Source organism: Spermophilus citellus (genome assembly GCF_964194105.1).
Source record: "Spermophilus citellus genome assembly, chromosome: 2".
Taxonomy (NCBI): domain Eukaryota; kingdom Metazoa; phylum Chordata; class Mammalia; order Rodentia; family Sciuridae; genus Spermophilus; species Spermophilus citellus.
In genome coordinates this window covers 228,384,206-228,401,353 of record NC_138183.1, presented here as the reverse complement: position 1 = coordinate 228,401,353, position 17,148 = coordinate 228,384,206, and the positions used below count along the sequence as shown (strand labels likewise).

The 17,148-nt window shown below is 43.2% G+C and overlaps 1 protein-coding gene across 4 annotated transcripts; it reads left to right on the top strand.

Annotated features, from left to right (window-relative positions):
- The first annotated feature begins 1,041 nt into the window (after nt 1-1,041).
- COMMD9 (COMM domain containing 9) lies at nt 1,042-13,302 on the top strand. Of its 4 annotated transcripts, none has more exons than XM_081279726.1 (6): nt 1,042-1,106; nt 7,145-7,270; nt 8,993-9,132; nt 10,471-10,505; nt 11,378-11,481; nt 12,532-13,302. In XM_081279726.1, the coding sequence occupies exons 1-6, from the start codon at nt 1,056-1,058 to the stop codon at nt 12,670-12,672; spliced, it is 597 nt and encodes a 198-aa protein (XP_081135852.1). In that variant the 5' UTR covers nt 1,042-1,055; the 3' UTR covers nt 12,673-13,302. The 4 variants fall into 4 exon arrangements, with proteins under 4 accessions (XP_081135852.1, XP_081135853.1, XP_081135855.1 ...); XM_081279727.1 differs by lacking the exon at nt 12,532-13,302 and adding an exon at nt 11,853-12,180; XM_081279729.1 differs by lacking the exon at nt 10,471-10,505.
- Nucleotides 13,303-17,148: the final 3,846 nt, after the last annotated feature.

Sequence of the window (17,148 nt, the reverse complement as noted above, 5' to 3'; positions counted from 1 at the left end):
ATGTACCATCATCCCTAGCCACATACCAATCCTGGGACAAATGAAAAGGGTGTATACTAGGTTGTGAATACAAGGGATTATTGAGGGCCATCTTGGAGCCTGGCCACCATGCTCACCTTTCTACAGTAAGATGAGAAGACAAAGTCTTGCAAATAACAAGCCAATATCCCCACAGAAATTAATCTTAAGTCTAATCACACTTTTTGTTTATTTAACGAACACACCATTCACCTAAGTTACTGTACCTGCCCTATGGTTAAAATTTCAGTCTGCTTTGAGCTAGGACCTTTCATCATTGCCAAATCAGAGTCCAGTACTGCCAACTCAAAATTACTCACTACATTCATAATTACCTGTTGAATCCACAGATTAAATAATTTTTATGAACCACTCCCATCCCACTCTTGCCATAGATGTATCAAGACTCTGGATAAGTAATAGTGGCTCCCTTCCTATCCCCTTTCCTAAACACTTTCTCACCTGCTCTTCAAACCAGATCTCCCATAGAACTATGGAAAAGTTACTAAAAACCCAAAATGATCCGGTTTTCCCATTTGGATAAACCTAATAAAAACACCAGCTCCTACCTGAGAGACAGAAACTATACATGCAAAAGCAAGTTTATGTTCTTCGAGATGACGTGTGTGTGTGTGTGTGTGTGTGTGTGTAAATTACATGAATTACAATGAGCACAGTTTCGTTGTAATTCCAAGTGGCCAACAGACTGATCACTTCTGAACAACTATACCTCCAAGGTGCCCGCCAAGCCTGCATTACCCAAATCAGCCAGTCCTCCTGCATGGGTCCCGGGAAAACTAGTTTCCCCTCTGGTAAATGGAAAAGCCAGGTCAACCCTTGAAAACCATGCTCCCTCCACTTCCTCCCAGGTCCTGCGTCCTCGCAATGGCCATTCTCCCGCAGAACCCGGCCCGGGTGCCACTAGCGAACCCGCTCCCGCCACTTTGAAAGACTACAGCCCCCGGCATGCCCCGCGCAGGCGGCGGAGTCACGTGATCGCGCTCCTCCCGCGACTGCAGTCACATGATTTCGGAAAAATGGCCGCCGTGACAGCGGAGCACTTCGCGGCTCTCCAGAGCTTGCTGAAGGTAAAGGGCGGGGTGGGGACGCGTGCAGTCTCCTTTGTCTTCGGAACTGAGTATACGGAGCGAACGGGGCGGGCACGGGGAATAAGTTGGCCCTGATTTGGAGCCACAATTCTGCCACTGCTTCTTTGTGTGACCCCGGGCAAACCGTCGCTCCTTTTTGAGCTTTTAAAGAGAAACAAAATCAACAACTCCCTGACTAGAAGGTGAAAAAGAAAAAAAATGAGATAACGGACTTGAAGGGGCTGTATAATTGCCCCCCCCCACTGTTAGTCTCTGGGGCTGGTTTTCGGGATGGGTGCGTTGGAAGTGGTAATTGCTGGATCCGTTTTACTGGTTCCCCATTTCATCCCACAGCCCTTCTGCACTCCGTGCTTAGGAAATTCTCTCCCTGTGCATCTGCCGGCGCCAGCGACTGAGGTGTGCGTTCTGTGTTCCCGAGGCCTGGGTTTTCTGTTCTCGCCTCTGCCTGAGAAAGGGCCGGAACACCCTCCTCATAATTATTTGTTTGAAAGATTGAGTGATTGAAAGGGACTTACTTACCCGGGTTCGTAAAGTTCAAATAAAATGAAGGGTTGGAATTAACTTTTGATTTCCTCTCTACAAGGGCGGCTTTATTTTCCTTTGTAACACTTGTCATTAGATGACATTGTGAATCTATTTGCCTATTGTCCGCCTTCTCTTAAGAATGTAAGATCCATGAAGGACAGTTTCTTTAACTTTCCTTTTCCCTTTAGTAGGTGAAGAGGATTGAGTTAATTATACTCAACAGTTTATGACACAGCATCGTCATTATGGTCTCCGTTTTGTTTAACTTAATTTTGAATGGCCTCCCCAGTATTCATTTGCACTCTACGCTCCTAAAATCACTACTTTATTGTTCCTCGGTGTATATCAACAATTCTGTAGCAATATGCATTCATTTTCATTGCTCTTATCCTATGTACTCTTTTATTTTTTTAAATATAAACTTTCTTATTTTGAGATAATTGTAGATTGACATGCAGTTGTAATAAATAATGCAGAAAGATCCCATTTACCCTTTACCCAGTTTCCCCCAATGTTGACATTCTGCAAAACTATAGGAAACTATCACAGCCAGGGTGTTAACATTGATAGTCAAAATACAAAATGTTTCCATCACCACAAGACCCCTCTTGCTGCTCTTTTATAGTCACGCTTCCACTCATCCTCCACCTCCTCTTTAACACCTGACATTCTTTTTAAGAATTTTATATAGACTAGGTATGGTGGCCCTCCCCTTTGTTCCCAGCAACTTGGGAGGCTGAGGCAGAAGGGTCAGAAGTTTCAGGTCAACCTAGGCTACTTAGTGAGACCCTGTGTCAAAATTTTTAAAAGGGTTGGGGATGTAGCTGAGTGGCAGAGCACTTGCCTAATATGCACGAGACCCTGGGTTTGATCCCCAGTACTGCGTGCACACGCACACACACACACAAACAAAAGAACTTTATATAAATCATATAGTATATATGGATTGACTTTTTTTCACTCAGCTTAATCCCCTGGAGATTCGTCCATGTTGTCTGTAACAATAGTTCTTTCCTTTTTATTGCTGAGGAGTATTCCATGGTGTGGATATACAAAAATTTGCTTGACCTGTTGAAAGACATTAAAATTGTTTCCAGTTTTTGCTATTACAAATAAAGCTGCTATAAATGTTTGTGTACAGGCTTGGAATACAGTTACTGGGTCATTTGGATGTCTGTATGTTTCATTTTTCAAGAAATCTTCAAACTCTTTCCAGAGGCTGTACCACCTTACATTTCTATCAGTAGTGCCCAGGTATTCCAGGATGTCCACTGCCGCAGTCTGGCTGGGCACAAAATCACGAGCCACTCACAGCCTTGTAGATTCAAACAGCAATTCTTTATTCCCGAACTGTCACCGTCACTCTACACGCATGTTCTGGGGAAAATCCACACTTCCACTGGGCTCTGCATCCCAAAATACTCTCTGAATCCCGAGAACTCAACGGGAACTCAAGGAGCAGGCGGGCGGGCGCCTGAGGCAGCAGGATACACCCTGTTCCCAGCAGGGTCCACCTTAAACCTGGAACCGCCCTAAACCCAAGGAGCGGGATACTCCCTATTCCCAGCAGGATACACCCTAAACCTGGACCCACCCTAATCCAGCAGGATCCTCCCTAAACCCGATCCACCCTGGTCCATGAGCAGGATCACCTTACTCAAATAAGCCCATTTCCACAATGGAGAGTCCTCCCTCTAAGCAACATGGGGTAGGCTGACAAGGAAATTGCCATGCATCATTCTTACTTAGCTATGGCTCTCAGCAGTCCACATCCCCACCAGCGTTTGATGTTATCACTATATTTTATTCAAGCCATTCTGAAAGATGTGTTTTGGTATCTCAGTGTGGTTTTAATTTGCGTTTCTCTAATGACTAAATGATGTTGAGTCTCTTCATGTGATTATTTACCCTCTGTGTATCTTCAGTGGAATATCTTTTGTCCCTATTCTAATTGGAGTATTTGCCTCTGTAATCTTGAGCTTTGGATTTTTAAAAATATGCTTTAGGCTCCAGATTACTAATTTTGACATTTGTTTCAATTTCTAACATGCACATTGAATATTATAAATTTCCTTTTCAACTTCATTGACTGTGTCCTACAAATGTTGATACATTGTTTTCTCATTTTCACTCTCTTAGTGTAATTTATTTTAAGTTCCCTTGAGATTTGGTCTTTGACCTGTGGAATTATTTAGTAATGTATTGTTTAAATTTCCATATGTTTAACATTTTCCTGTTATCTTTCTGTTTCTGGGTCATAATACAAACTTCAACAAAATTTTAAAACTAAAATGAATAGTGTGCTGTTTTGTGACCAGAATATGATCTATCTTGATATATGTCCAGGTGTTTGAGATGTGAGTATATTCTGCAGTTTCTGAGTATGAAGTGTTCTGTAAATGTCAATTAGAGTGATTTATTATGTTGTTGAGTTCTTCCATCTTTGTTGAATATCTGTGTAATTGTTTTATTAATTATTGAAAGAGGGGTTTTGATGTCTCAACTATATTTGTGAATTTGTTGCTCATTAATAGTGCTGTCAGCTTTTGTTTCACATATTTTGAAGTTCTTTTTAAATTTTTTTTTTTGTAGTTGTAGATGGACAGCATGCCTTTATTTTGTTTGTTTCATTTTTATGTGGTACTAAGGATCGAACCTAGTGCCTCACAAGTGCTAGGCAAGTGCTCCGCCACTGAGCTACAGCCCCAGCCCCATGTTTTGCAGTTCTTTTACTGGGTACAGATGCATTTAGGATATTGTTGTCTTGGTGGATAGAATCTTCTATCATTATTTAATGTCCCTCTCTTTCTCTGGTAATTTTCTTTTTGTGATACATGCTTTATTTGATATTAATGTAACCACTCTTGCTTTCCTTTGGTTAATGTTTGTATGGCACCTCTTCTTTCATCCTTTTACTTTCCAGCCAGCTCCTATCATATATTTGAAGGGAGTTTTGTGTATAAAATATTTAATTGAGTCATATTTTTAATCCACTCTGCCAATTTCTGTATTTTAATTGGAATGTTTATGCCAATTAAATGTTAGAGTTAGTATAATTGCTGATATGTTAGAACATAAGTCTGCCATTTTATTTTTGTTTTCTGCTATTCTTTCTTGGTTTTTTGTTTCTATTTACATTTTTCTGCTTTCCCCTGGGTTAATTTTAAGAGTTGTTTTGATTTGTCAGTAGTTCTAAAAATGTATTTATTTTTATAGCCCCTTTAGTAGTTGCTATAGTTACTATATTGTGCATGTACAGCTTATCTCAGCCTATTGGTGTCATCATGGTGTTAGGGTGAAGTATAGACACCTGCCTCTCTGTCTGTCCTTTAACCCTTCTTTACTTGTAGCATAATTGTCTCTGGGTACATTTAGAGGTACATCAGACAGTGTTCTAATTTTTCTTTCAACTTTTAAACATATTTAGAAAATTCAAGAAAATAAAGGAATTTTTTTTTTTTTTTTTTTTTTTTTTTTGCTTATCCATTTCTTTCTTCCTGACATTCCAAGGATTCTTCTTGTTCCAAGAAAATCTGGTGTGAAAGAACCAACTTCTGTAGGCCACATGTGGAAAGAGACTGCAGAAAGATGTCAGGCATATTCTTGGCATTGCTAGCACCAGCATTCGGCACCTGGTGTTCCCCATACCTCCTGACAGCTTGGCATTTCTCTATAGTCTGCTGGGAGGCTCGTGGCGAAAGAGGCCAGGGTTCCCCAAGGGCAGTCACGGTGACCCGGCTCAACATGGCTGCAGTCAAGTCAAGCTGGATCCTCGTACTCCTTTCATTCCTTCTTTTCTCTTTACAGAACTTGTTTTAACCATCCTTTAAGGTAAATATTGTGACAAATTTTCTTAGTGCTCTTTTCTAAGAATGAATATCTTTATTTCTTTTTCATTCCTGAAGGATATTCTTATTGTCTTTAGGAGTCTAGTTTGACAGCTCTCCTTTCACACTGAAAAATACTATGCTTTTTGTGTTTGTGTATTTCTCTGTGGTTTCTGATGTGAAAGCTGCTGTCATTCTGATAGTTTATTATAGCTAAAGTGTTGTTTCTTCCTCACTACTTTCAAGATTGCTTTGTCTTTTGTTTTTATAAGTTCACTTAGGGACCTGGTGTAGGTTTTTTAAAATTATTATTTATCCTACGTGGGATTTACTCAGGTTCTTGAAATATGTACTACTGTGTCTCCAGCTATGCTTGGAAAGTTTTCAGCTGTTATTCCTTTGATTACACATTTTTGGTCTTTTTTTATCATCCTCCGGCTCCATCCGATGATTCTTCTCTCTGTCCCTTCCATTTTGGTGTACTGAGCCCATCTATTGAGTTTTTACATTTTGGTTATTGTATTTTTCACTTCTAAAATTTTACATTTTATTCTTCTTAATATCACCTATTTTTGGATGAGACTCTCTTTTTTAATTTGTTTAAAGCATATTCATAGTTACTTATTGAAGCATTGTCATCAAGGCTGCTTTAAAACCTTGGTCAGATAATTTTAATGGCTGTGATCTTGGTGTTGGCATCTGTAGATTATGTTTTTTCCTCAGGTTGAGATCTTTCTGGTTCCCGATTTGATACATGATTTTTTTTTGAAACCTGGATGTGTTCATATTATGTTCCAAAATTCTGGATCTTATTTAAGTCTTATGTTTTAGCCAGCTTTCTCTGGTACCATTCAGGCAGGGTTAGGGGGCACCTCTCATTACTGCCAGTTGGAAGTAGAAGTTCAGATTCCCTACTTGGCTCCTGTTGATACCTGAAAGCAGGGGCTTCTGTTTCCCCTGGGTACTGGGGAAGCCCTGTCTCCACGCAGACTCCCTCTGTACCACGGGCAGTGTGGCTTGTGACCCACTGGTGCAGATGAAGATCCCAGCTCCCTGCTTGGCTGTCTTTGACACTGACCCAGTGCAAGTGTTGGGGTACCTCTCACAGCCTCACCCAGACTTCATTGGCATAAGTCAGGATGGGTTCACAGTTCTTTATGTGATATTTGGCTGGAATAGAAAGCAGTTATTGTCTAAAGCTTGTTCATCTCACTGTGCTGTTCCTTTCCTGGTCCTTTGGCTGGAGAGAACAGGGATTTGTTGTAGCTTTTTTTTTCTTTTCCTCCCTCCTGTACCCATTGACATTTCCACATTGCCCTCTTCTTCAGCTCAGGGTCTAGGATAGATAAAGCAAAAAGAAAACCCAAGGAACTCACCACCACGTCATTCCTTGGGGCTTGAGCTCCTCACAGATGTGCCTTCTCCCCTCTTTCTAGAGACATCTCGGATCTGTTTTCCATGTAGTACCCAGGGGGTTTTAGTTGTACTTAGCAGAAAGAATAGGGAAAAGTACATTTATTCTGTCTTCCCAGACAAATTTAAAGGTGTCCTCTATATCTTTAAATCTGAAGTGTGAAATATGTCACATAATACCTAAGCCAATGTTATTTGAAAACATATTGTCAGAGGTTTTTTTTCCTCCCCTATCTGTGAATTAATTCATAGGCCTCCTCAAAAGATGTTGTCAGGCAGCTGTGTCAAGAAAGCTTTTCCAGTTCAGCCCTTGGCTCAAAAAAGCTCTTGGATATTACGTGTTCCAGCTTGTCTGTGACCCAGGAGGAGGCAGAGCAAGTAAGTGTGGTCAGAAATGACCTTTGGCCATGGGCCCTCTTCCCTTGCTAATCTCTTTTTTGACTTCCCAGTCATTTCCATGTCCAAAGGAAATTTCTCCCTGAAATTGACATTGTAGCCAACTCTGGATAGATTTTTTTTTTTAGTATTAGTAAATTGAAAGCTTTGTCTTTGAGCCCTCCCTTGTGATAAGTCACATGTGGGAGCTGGGCCCAGAATCAGCTCCTGAACAAGTTCTTTTAGACTTATTGCCTAGACAGTGTAATCAAAAGCCAAACTTGATGTGACTTTCTTTCTCAGCCTATACACTGCTAAGACTGATGAACTGTCAGCTGGAGAGCTTCAGGCAGATTCTTCAGGAATCTTCCACAGAAGATGGAGGTCTGAGTGGTAATTGGGCTGGGCTCAGTGAGGCTCCCTCTGGGTGCCATGTACAGCGCTGCCTTCTCAGCCCTCAGCCCCAGTGGAGTCTGCTTGGCTCACCTGAGCTCCCCTGATCCTAGATGTCATGCTGCACTATGTAGCAGGGACTCCCTTATCTTTCCAGAGCAAATGCACTTTTAAAACAGGAGTGTCTTCACATGGATTCATGTTATTTTTATTCTTTAAATATGAAGCTTTGCTCATTAAAATCAACTTTAGAAAAGTAAAAAGCAGAGTAAGATTATAGAGGTGAATGGAGACTTAGTTTGGATTCCCTGAAAAGTAGATACTGAGGCAAAAACTTGAGTGCCAGAAGTTTTTTGGGAGGTGATTCTAGAAAACACAAAGGAGGAAGTAGGGAAGATCAAACAGGCAAAGTAGAAAAGTCTTAAAGTAAAAAAGTATATTAATGAGTGGTTACTGCCATGGCAATGGGGCTCAATCTTAGGGTTCTGTGAAAAGTCAAGTAGAGCATGTCTCGTAATTTTCCTTGGAGGGCAAGGAGACTAGGGCATTAACTCCCCTCACTTCTGGGTAAGTGCATTTGCGGACCAGCAACCTCCAGTGGTATTAGAAGCAGCTCTAAAGCAGAGAGAAAGTCACTCTAGAGGGCTTTCTCGGGTTCAGCTAAGATCATTCTATTCACAAATCAACTACAAGCCACACTTGTCTGCATGCAGATCCACATAGAGCACTTAGGATGAGAACCCATAGCAGGGTCTAGGACTCCTCTTTCACAGGGACTTGAGACTTCTACCACCCTGAATTCAAAGTCCACACTCTCCAGGAACCAATATCTCTTTGTCACATGCCAGTAAACACAACTTGAGATACTTGCTAGGAGGGTGCAGCCCCATCAGAGGAGCCCAAGCCATGGGCCCAGGTGTTTATGCAATCCTCTCCATCCAGAGGCATTGGACCAATGCAGGGTTGCCTAGTAACCCAGCTGACTCTCCATTTCTCGGGTTACCAGGGAAACAGCACCAGAAAGTTAACTGAAGGTCAGATCCTTCTGCAGAAGAAAAAGGGACATATTAACCCTTTGCCTTAGGAGTTTCTGGCATGGACAGCTTCCTAGGTCAGGCAGCTGCATCTGTTTTGTGAAGCAACAGGTGAAGTTAGGGCAGTAGAGGCACATGGGACATTCAGCATCTGCTACAGAGGCTGCTTGGCTCCCGTCACTCGTTCAAATAACTGCAGCATGCAGTCACAAGGTGTGGGATAGAGGGCCCTTCCTCTGCCTCTTGTCCTGTGTCCCATGTCCCCTGCAGCTACAGGTCTGTCTCCTCTATCCTGCAGCTCCTCCAGGCTCTGCACCGCCTCACTCGGCTGGTGGCATTCCGTGACCTGTCCTCCGCTGAAGCAATTCTGGCTCTCTTTCCAGAAAATTTCCACCAAAACCTCAAAAACCTGCTGACAAAAATCATCCTAGAACATGTGTAAGTGCTCATTTTTTGAAAATTCTTCTTTTACATTTCTTATTGTTTTTATTCCTATTTAGAAATACTATATTCCTTGTTGGAAAGATAGAAAATACAGAAAAGCCAAAAGAAGAAAATAAGATAACTACAGTCCCACCACCCAGAAGTGAGCAGTATTGATTTCTTACTGGAAAGCCGGTTAGGACTTGGTTATTGTTTCTCTTTACACATACATAGAGAGGTTGATGTTTTGGTTTTATTTTTTAACCACTACAAAAAAAGATCATCCCATTTTATAACGTGCTTATTTTCAGTTAGCAGTATTAACAGTAATGACATTTCAGGTCAATAAGTTTTTACCTTTAGTATCATTTTTAATGGTTGAATATAAGATATATTCCATTACATGAAGCAACTGGGTATACATTTTTAAATTCCTTAGTGTTAGACATTTAGGATTTTATCAGTTTTGCACTTCAGTGAGCAATTTAGAAACTTTGCTCATGTGCTTACTTATTTCCTTACTGTGGTATGGGCCATGAACATATTGGGTTTGGGTCATCGGGAAGATTGTACTCTTTCCACCATAAAACAGAACATGTCCCTCTTCCCACACCTTTTCTATGAGATTTTTTTCTTACCTTTTTCCCCCCAGTTCCACAGATGGCAAATGAAACCTGATTTCAGCTTATATATCTTTGATGCTAGCAATGTTGAATACATTTTTCATGTGTTTATTGGTCATTTTAATATCTCTTTTGTGAGTTTTCTCTGTATCCTCTCAGCCAGGCAGATCCTTTGAAACACAAAAAAACTTGAAAGAATCGATTATTGTTTAGCAGAAGGCTTGAACAGTCCCGTCTAATAGCAATAACAGTTAATGCCTGTTTACCAATATTTTTTTGTTTATTTGAAACTTCCTTACATTGCCACATTTGACTCTTACTCTGCTTGGCATCTCACCATGATGTTATTTGCTGTAGCATTAGACAGGTCTGTTGGGTGTATTTTTGCATAAGCTGCTGTATTCTGTATGGCAGGTGCTCAATAAAGAGAGCATAAGTTGACCTTTTCTCTGTTTGGTCTTTGAGAACAATAGCACAATAAGATTACAGAGCAGTAAGCCTTTTATTTTCTTGTCCTAAGCTGTGAAAACTAACAGCACTTAGGTCTTAACATCACCAAGCCTTGTAAGACAAACAAAAAGCTGCTTTGAGGAAGGATGATTTCTGAGATCATTTCCTGTTAGGAGGTCTGAAGATCACAAGGAAGGTGGAAGCTAAGGTTTCTCATGATCAGAAAACTCAGTCTCACCCCTTTTCCATAATTTTTTCCTCATCTTTCCCTCTTTAATAGATCTACTTGGAGAACTGAAGCCCAAGCAAATCAGAGTGAGTACTAAGACATCTTCCTCTCCTTCCTCTCACCAGCCCCAGGCCTGAATCTGCCAGGACACCAAGGATGTTAACCAAAAGTCGAGGGCAGCTATTCTAGTCTCAAACCAAAGACTGTCTGTTTGCTGTGTTTTTTCTTTTTAATTCAACTCTATATGTTTATATAGATATGCTCATATAACTGTAAATATTATTATAGAAGCTTGTTGTTAAAAAAATACAGAAATACCCAAAGAAGAAAGTGATGTAATAAAAATTGTGTTTTAAGAAGTAATTCTGCTTCAATTAAGAAAAAACCCAACAGTAATTAAAATTACTTTGAAAGATTAAATAAAAGTATGTATTTAGAAGTATCATTCTGCTTATTCTGAACCAGTCACAGTGCTAGAGCACTTGACTTGCCTTGATTCACCTAGTCCTCCCAGCAACCCAGGGAGCTAGGCTGAAACTATACCCATTTTCCAGATAAGAAAATGGAGACTCAGAGGTTACACAAGTGGTGGAACCCAGGTTCAAACCAAGCCTTTTTATCTTTAAGCAAGGCCTCTTACCACTCGCTGAAGCTACACTTTCCCCTAGACTCCAGCTGTGCCTTTTTCTGTACCTTGTGTCACTTGTCATTCTGTCCCGACATCTGGAGGGTTGGGTGTTTGGTGGAAGTCTGGAGATGCTGCTCCACCGTGAATCAGTACTAAGGGCAGGCAGCACAGAGTAGTGGGAAGGTCCGTGCTTGCTGTGGTCTTTTGCCCCACTGTCTCTTTCAGAGATTTGCTGCATAGATCAGATGGGTTATGTGTGTACAGCCTTCAGAGTAAAGGCCTGATAAACACGGGTGGAGTGACCTCTGAACTAAGCTGTCTCTTCCACAGTCTCTCTGCCACGCCTGGTGGACCTGGACTGGAGAGTGGATATCAAAACCTCCTCAGACAGCATCAGCCGCATGGCCATCCCCACCTGCCTGCTCCAGATGAAGGTAGGTCCACTCTCATCATCATTAGAAGGAAAGAAGGTGCTGTAGTGAGTTAGGCCCTGTGGGCCATCTAAAATATCAGCCACCAAAGTTTTGGGGTCACTACACTAACTAAGCCCCCTCGCCAAAAATGTTGGCATCCCCCATGTGCATGTGTGTTTCACACAGTGTTGTGTACTACTGTGTGAACGCATCATGGGCATCAAAAAAAACATGCACTGAAAGTTGACATTTTACTACAGTGTGACAAGTGCTAAACAATATAATTTTAAAACTGTTTTCTGATCACTTAAAGGTGTACACGTACTGAGACGTTTAGCTTTAACTGTAGGGGTGTGTGTTCAGATTTCAGATTGGCCTCTGTGTCATTTCAGTGTTTCATCACCAACTTCCTGTCCTGTTTGCAGTGTGGTCATCAGGCTTCTGTTGGCAGTAGAAGTCTGTGCTTCCTGTTCTTGTTCACGTGCCCTTGCCTCATTGTCTTCACTTGATAGTTTTTTTCAGGAATCCTCTAAAATCACATTATGATAGAATTCATTTAGTTTAAAAAACCAGGCAATATATTGCTGAATTTACTTCACCAAACACCCAGAAATTCAATACCTGCAAGAAAAAACTTTAGGAGGCCTCTTGCAACTAAGTTTTAAGTATTAATAAAGCTTTATTTGTTTCTTGTTTATGATTAAATAAGTAAAACTATAAGTTGTGATATTTTTCTTATATCTAGTGGACTTCCTGTGTACCCCATAGAGCCCACCTCTAAAAATACCAGTGTGAGCACGTTTTCTCACCTCAGTGCTAAGACAGGGTATTGGGGAGAAGGCTCACCCTTCCCTGCTACCCACCCAAGGCTCTTGTTGCAAATGGGAAGAGACCCAGGCCTTTGAGTATCTCCTTCACCTTCCCCAGTTGCTGAATGACTCAAGGGCTGGGGCTCCTTGCAGCCCTTACAAAGAACCTCTCTTCAGAGGCCCAGAAGAACTGAGAAGGACTCGTGTATGGGAGATAGGAAGAGAGGCAGCTTTGACTTTCAGGGCCATGTTCTCTTTACAGATCCAAGAAGATCCCAGTCTGTGCGGGGACAAACCGTCCATCTCAGCTGTGACTGTGGAGTTGAGCAAAGAAACACTAGACACCATGTTAGATGGGCTTGGCCGCATCCGAGACCAGCTTTCTGCTGTGGCCAGTAAATGAGCTGACCTGCTGCTAGTGCCACTGCCATGCCCAGCTGCTCATTAGTGTCGAGGCACCTTGCAGCGGGCAGGCTGCCCTGCAGCAGCAGCTCAGCTGACTACGGGCGGACAGGATGGTGGGAATGGGGGCTCGCCTCCTCCTGCAGGCACAGGAGGATTGGGAGGAAGCAACCAGGCACCTTGCTGTTCTCCTCCTCTTTTTTCTCTTTCTGAAGCTGAAAAACAGAAGCTTTCACTTTCAAGAGGCTCCTGATGCAGCCTGACTGATGCTGTGTGCTGTGAGGGAGCATTGCCTCATCAGATGCCCCTGCCTGGCTGCCCGGGGAAGCCAGGCCCTGACTGTGGGGTTCGCTTAATGAGTTATTTCCAGCATTGACTCTGATGAGTTCATTCCAGTCCTGGAATACATGGAGGGCATTAGGCCCATGATGCCAGCAGTGTTTGCCCCTCTGTCAGAGAAGCAAGGCAAATCCCACTGAGCTTGGCCCTGCAGCCTGGCCCCTCTAGGGTATCTCCTGAGCCCCCTTGGCCCCTCTGGACCACCTCTCCACCTCTGAAACGCATTCTGATTCTTACTATTGCCAGGCGAGGATGTGGGAATAACTGGAAATAAATCCGTTTTAAGATTCTGGCCTTGATTCTTTTCACCAGTTTGTTGCCTTCAGCCAGGTGCTGCCTCTAAACTTCCTGAAGATAATACCAACTTCCTGATTCCCAGCTAAGCCCTTGACCTTTGGTATGACATGAAACCAGATCTATGACCCTGACCAGGCTCCCTGTGCTCTTGACTGCTACGTAGAAAAAAAAAGAAGCCAGGGTGACTTCGGTGCACACTTGATATGAGAGCTCCCATTAGTGTGCTCCTGAGACTGGCCGAACAAGACCATTTCTGTGGCGAGGCTCACACGTCATAGGGACCTGTGTATGAAGTTCCTTCTGCCTTGTTATCCAGGTCATCCCTGTGGCAACAGCGTGCTGCCTGCCCGCTGAGCTCTTCGTTCTGGAAGCTCTAATGTGTGTCTGGGGTGGACGGAGGAGGTGAACCATAGGTTAAGGATAGACACTTGATACACAGGCAGCCAGGGTTGGAAGCTATACCTCCAAAATAATAGTAATCTGTTAGCCCTAATTATTAATAGGAATGAAAATAGAAAGCCAGTGCATTTGTCATTTTGTCTTCTAAGAGGGCTGGTGAGGAGGACTATTATTGTCCTGCCTTGATTGATGAGGGAACTGCTCATGGAGGCTTAGTCCCCTGCTGGTAAATGGCCTCATTAGGACTTGGGCCCAGACTTCCCTAGCTTTCTCTCCACACCAGGATGTAGAGGTCTAAAACTAGCTCCATTTGGAAATTTTTGAAACTGACATAGGAGAAATCATACCTCTGCCCACCCAATGAGATACTGGAAGGCCAAGACTAACCATTCCAAGCTCTCTGCTGCTCCTAGAAGCTAAGCTGCCTGCTTTTAAACATGGCAGATCTTAACCCTATGGGGCCCGTCCCTACTGAGAACTTGATAAGAGCTGTGCATCCTTTTCTGTAGGAAATGAATCTTTAATTTTTTGCACATAGTGACAGGTCATGAACTCCAGATCCCACCCTGCTATGGATCAGGACCCCCTGGTCTTACACTTAGGTTGAGTTCAGCCTTTGGCATGAATTCATCCCTTTCTGTTTACCTTTCACTCCCATGACCTATAAACAGTGATCTCAAATTCCTGTCTCCCAGTCTCCAAAGTGCAACAAGAAACTAATGTGGACCAAGGAGCCCAGCGTCCATGTCTGATGAGCTGGACATTGGTTTAGCCAGGGCTACCTGAAGAGAGTCAACTGGAAACAGAACTGGAAAAGTCAATAAATGTTTACAACCCTTCTCATTCCCTTGTTTAAGAGGTTGTTTCCATTCTTAGTGAGGATGGGATTGTTTATAAATGCCATATTTCTGGTTGGCCTGACCTTACTTCTGTACCACAAAGGTCTTTCATTCAATGCTTGTCTGGTTTCCCAGTCGTACCTTGTGTGATGAAGCAGCTCTGCACAAACTCTCTTTCCTGAGGGTGTAGGAAGGTTTGAAATGCAAACACCATCCACAAAGAGCCAAGATCGATCTCTGTGGTGACTGGCCCCTGGATGCCAACACATTCCATCTACCTGGCCACAGGGTGAGCACCAGGCTTAGTCCTGGTCCATGTGGCCACAGAGATTGTATCATGGATGCACATGATTCTAGTTGGGCCCATCGGTCTTTCCCTGGGGCCTTCACTGCTAGAATGAGCAGAGACCACTTCCTGTCTCTAGGCTGTGATGGTGAGGCCAGTGATGCTCGGTTCCCACTTTGTGCCACAGAAAACCCATCTGCCATCAGTCATCCACTCCCCTATGAACTGTGGAGGGCTCAAGTCCCTGTTCTCAGTTGGGAAGAGGAAGGAAAGATACAGTGTGTGCTGTCATTTCCAATGCTAGTGTATCAGTTCTCATGGGTTTATTTTATTCAGGAATGGAAAGACCTGCAGACACAGATGTTGTCATGCAGAAGCTTATACTGACAGCTCTAGAAACGAGGCACATCCCATGTAGAAGGACTACCTCTCCAGGGCTGGACCCAGGTTCTCCTTTCCTCTCTTTTGCTTAAACACTGAGTCACTAATCTCCAAAGAGGGGGCTTCTGATAAGCCACTGGGTTGGGAACAAGTCGTGATAGCAGCAAGCAGAAGACTGCAATCTGGTGAACATTCGTGGGGTGCCATGATCCCCTTCATGCCCCACAAATGGCTCCCGTGAGTGAGCATTCAGACAGCGCACACTCCCACTCCAAGGAACAGGCCTAAGTTAGACACAGCAAATTTCAGAGGAAAAAGGGGAAGTGCTTTATGGAGGGTCCCTTGGAGCACATAACATCACAGACAGTGGGCACTTTAAGTGACTCACATGGCCCCATGGTTGTCAGTGCTGCCCAGTGAGTGGATTAGACTTCTTGGAACTAGAAGAGTAGTCACTCCCTTTTGGAGATATCTTTTCAAGAAATGGATATAGCCAGTTGCACGTATAACCCCAGGTACTTGATTCTAGATCTGCAACCCTGGGCACTCTACCAATGTGGAGAAATATGGTGAGTGTCCCTGGGTGCTCAGTCCCAGACATATGATGCTGTAACCCAAAAGGCTTCTTGGGGAGGACCCAGCTCTTTTGAGCTCATCGGTTTTAGGTTGGGAATGTACGACATCAACTGACAGACACCCCAGTGTCATAGCCATCAAGCAGCAAGCATGCAAATGACCAGCCACACCTTCCCAGCCAGTGGAAGCTGCCTGCTGGGTTCAGGTCCTGGGCCAGGAGCAGTCTAGCATGTACTTACCATCTCTATCTGGTGCTAAACTATCTTTCTCACTACATCAGTTCTAAAAATGTGTGCCAGGGATTTTTTTTTTTTAAATCAGGAATGTAAGACACGAAGACATGAAATGATCATTATGGAAAAAGAAGTTTGTGCTCATAGAGCCTGTGAGGCAGGAGATGGAGCATGTCACTCAGAGCCATACGGTGAAGATCAGCATTGGACAGGAGGACTAAAGAAGAGGCCAGAGCCTTTATTGGTATTTTCATAGGAATAAATGGTCAAGGCAGGAGAGGCACAATGAGTAAATTTAGGATTGGATAGTTGGACCAAATGTGGTGGGTTCTGGATTATAGGGTGTCAGATACAGTTGCCCAGTTTCTGTCCCTGGGATGTTTGAAGACAGAGAATATTGGCTTGGGGTGTGAGGGCTTGATAAAGGGTTAGGATTAGGGTTAGGGTTACTTAGGTGTGTGGCTCTGTATTGGTGGCATCTACTCTCTAGGAATTTTCTAGCCCTGGGAGCACTATCAAAGATCAAGACTCCAGATGCATCAAAAGTGCAGAGGGCTGGGGCTGGGGCTCAGCGGAGAGCGCTCACCTAGCATGTATGAGGCCCTGGGTTCCATCCTCAGCACCACATAAAAATAAATAATAAAGGTATTGTGTCCAACTACAGCTAAAAACTAAATATTAAAAAAGTACAGAATATCAAAATATATTGTTGATATGAACATATACTGCAGTCACAAACCTTGCATGGCTTTTAACACAGAAGAAGTTTCTCTGCCAATGTCAAGTGGTCCAGAAAATTGGGGGCAGAGGGTGAGTACTCCCTCTCTGTTGTCTCTATGGTGCCTTCTCAACACAGACCTCCAGAGTCACCAGGCAAGACAGGGACACCTGGCAAACTGCATCTGTGATTATACAGACCCTGCCCCGAAATGACAAGTTACATGGTCACAACAGCAAAGCAGAGAGAGAAGTTCAGTCCTACTCTGTGCCAGGAGGAAGAGACATGGGGTCTTTGTGAGTGGCTCTCATGATTGTTGTATCCTGTCCCTTGGACCAAAAGATTCCTCTTTTGCTTCAGCCAGCCTGCACTTCCAAAGAATGTGAGGGCAAGCACGCTGTCTCGGACC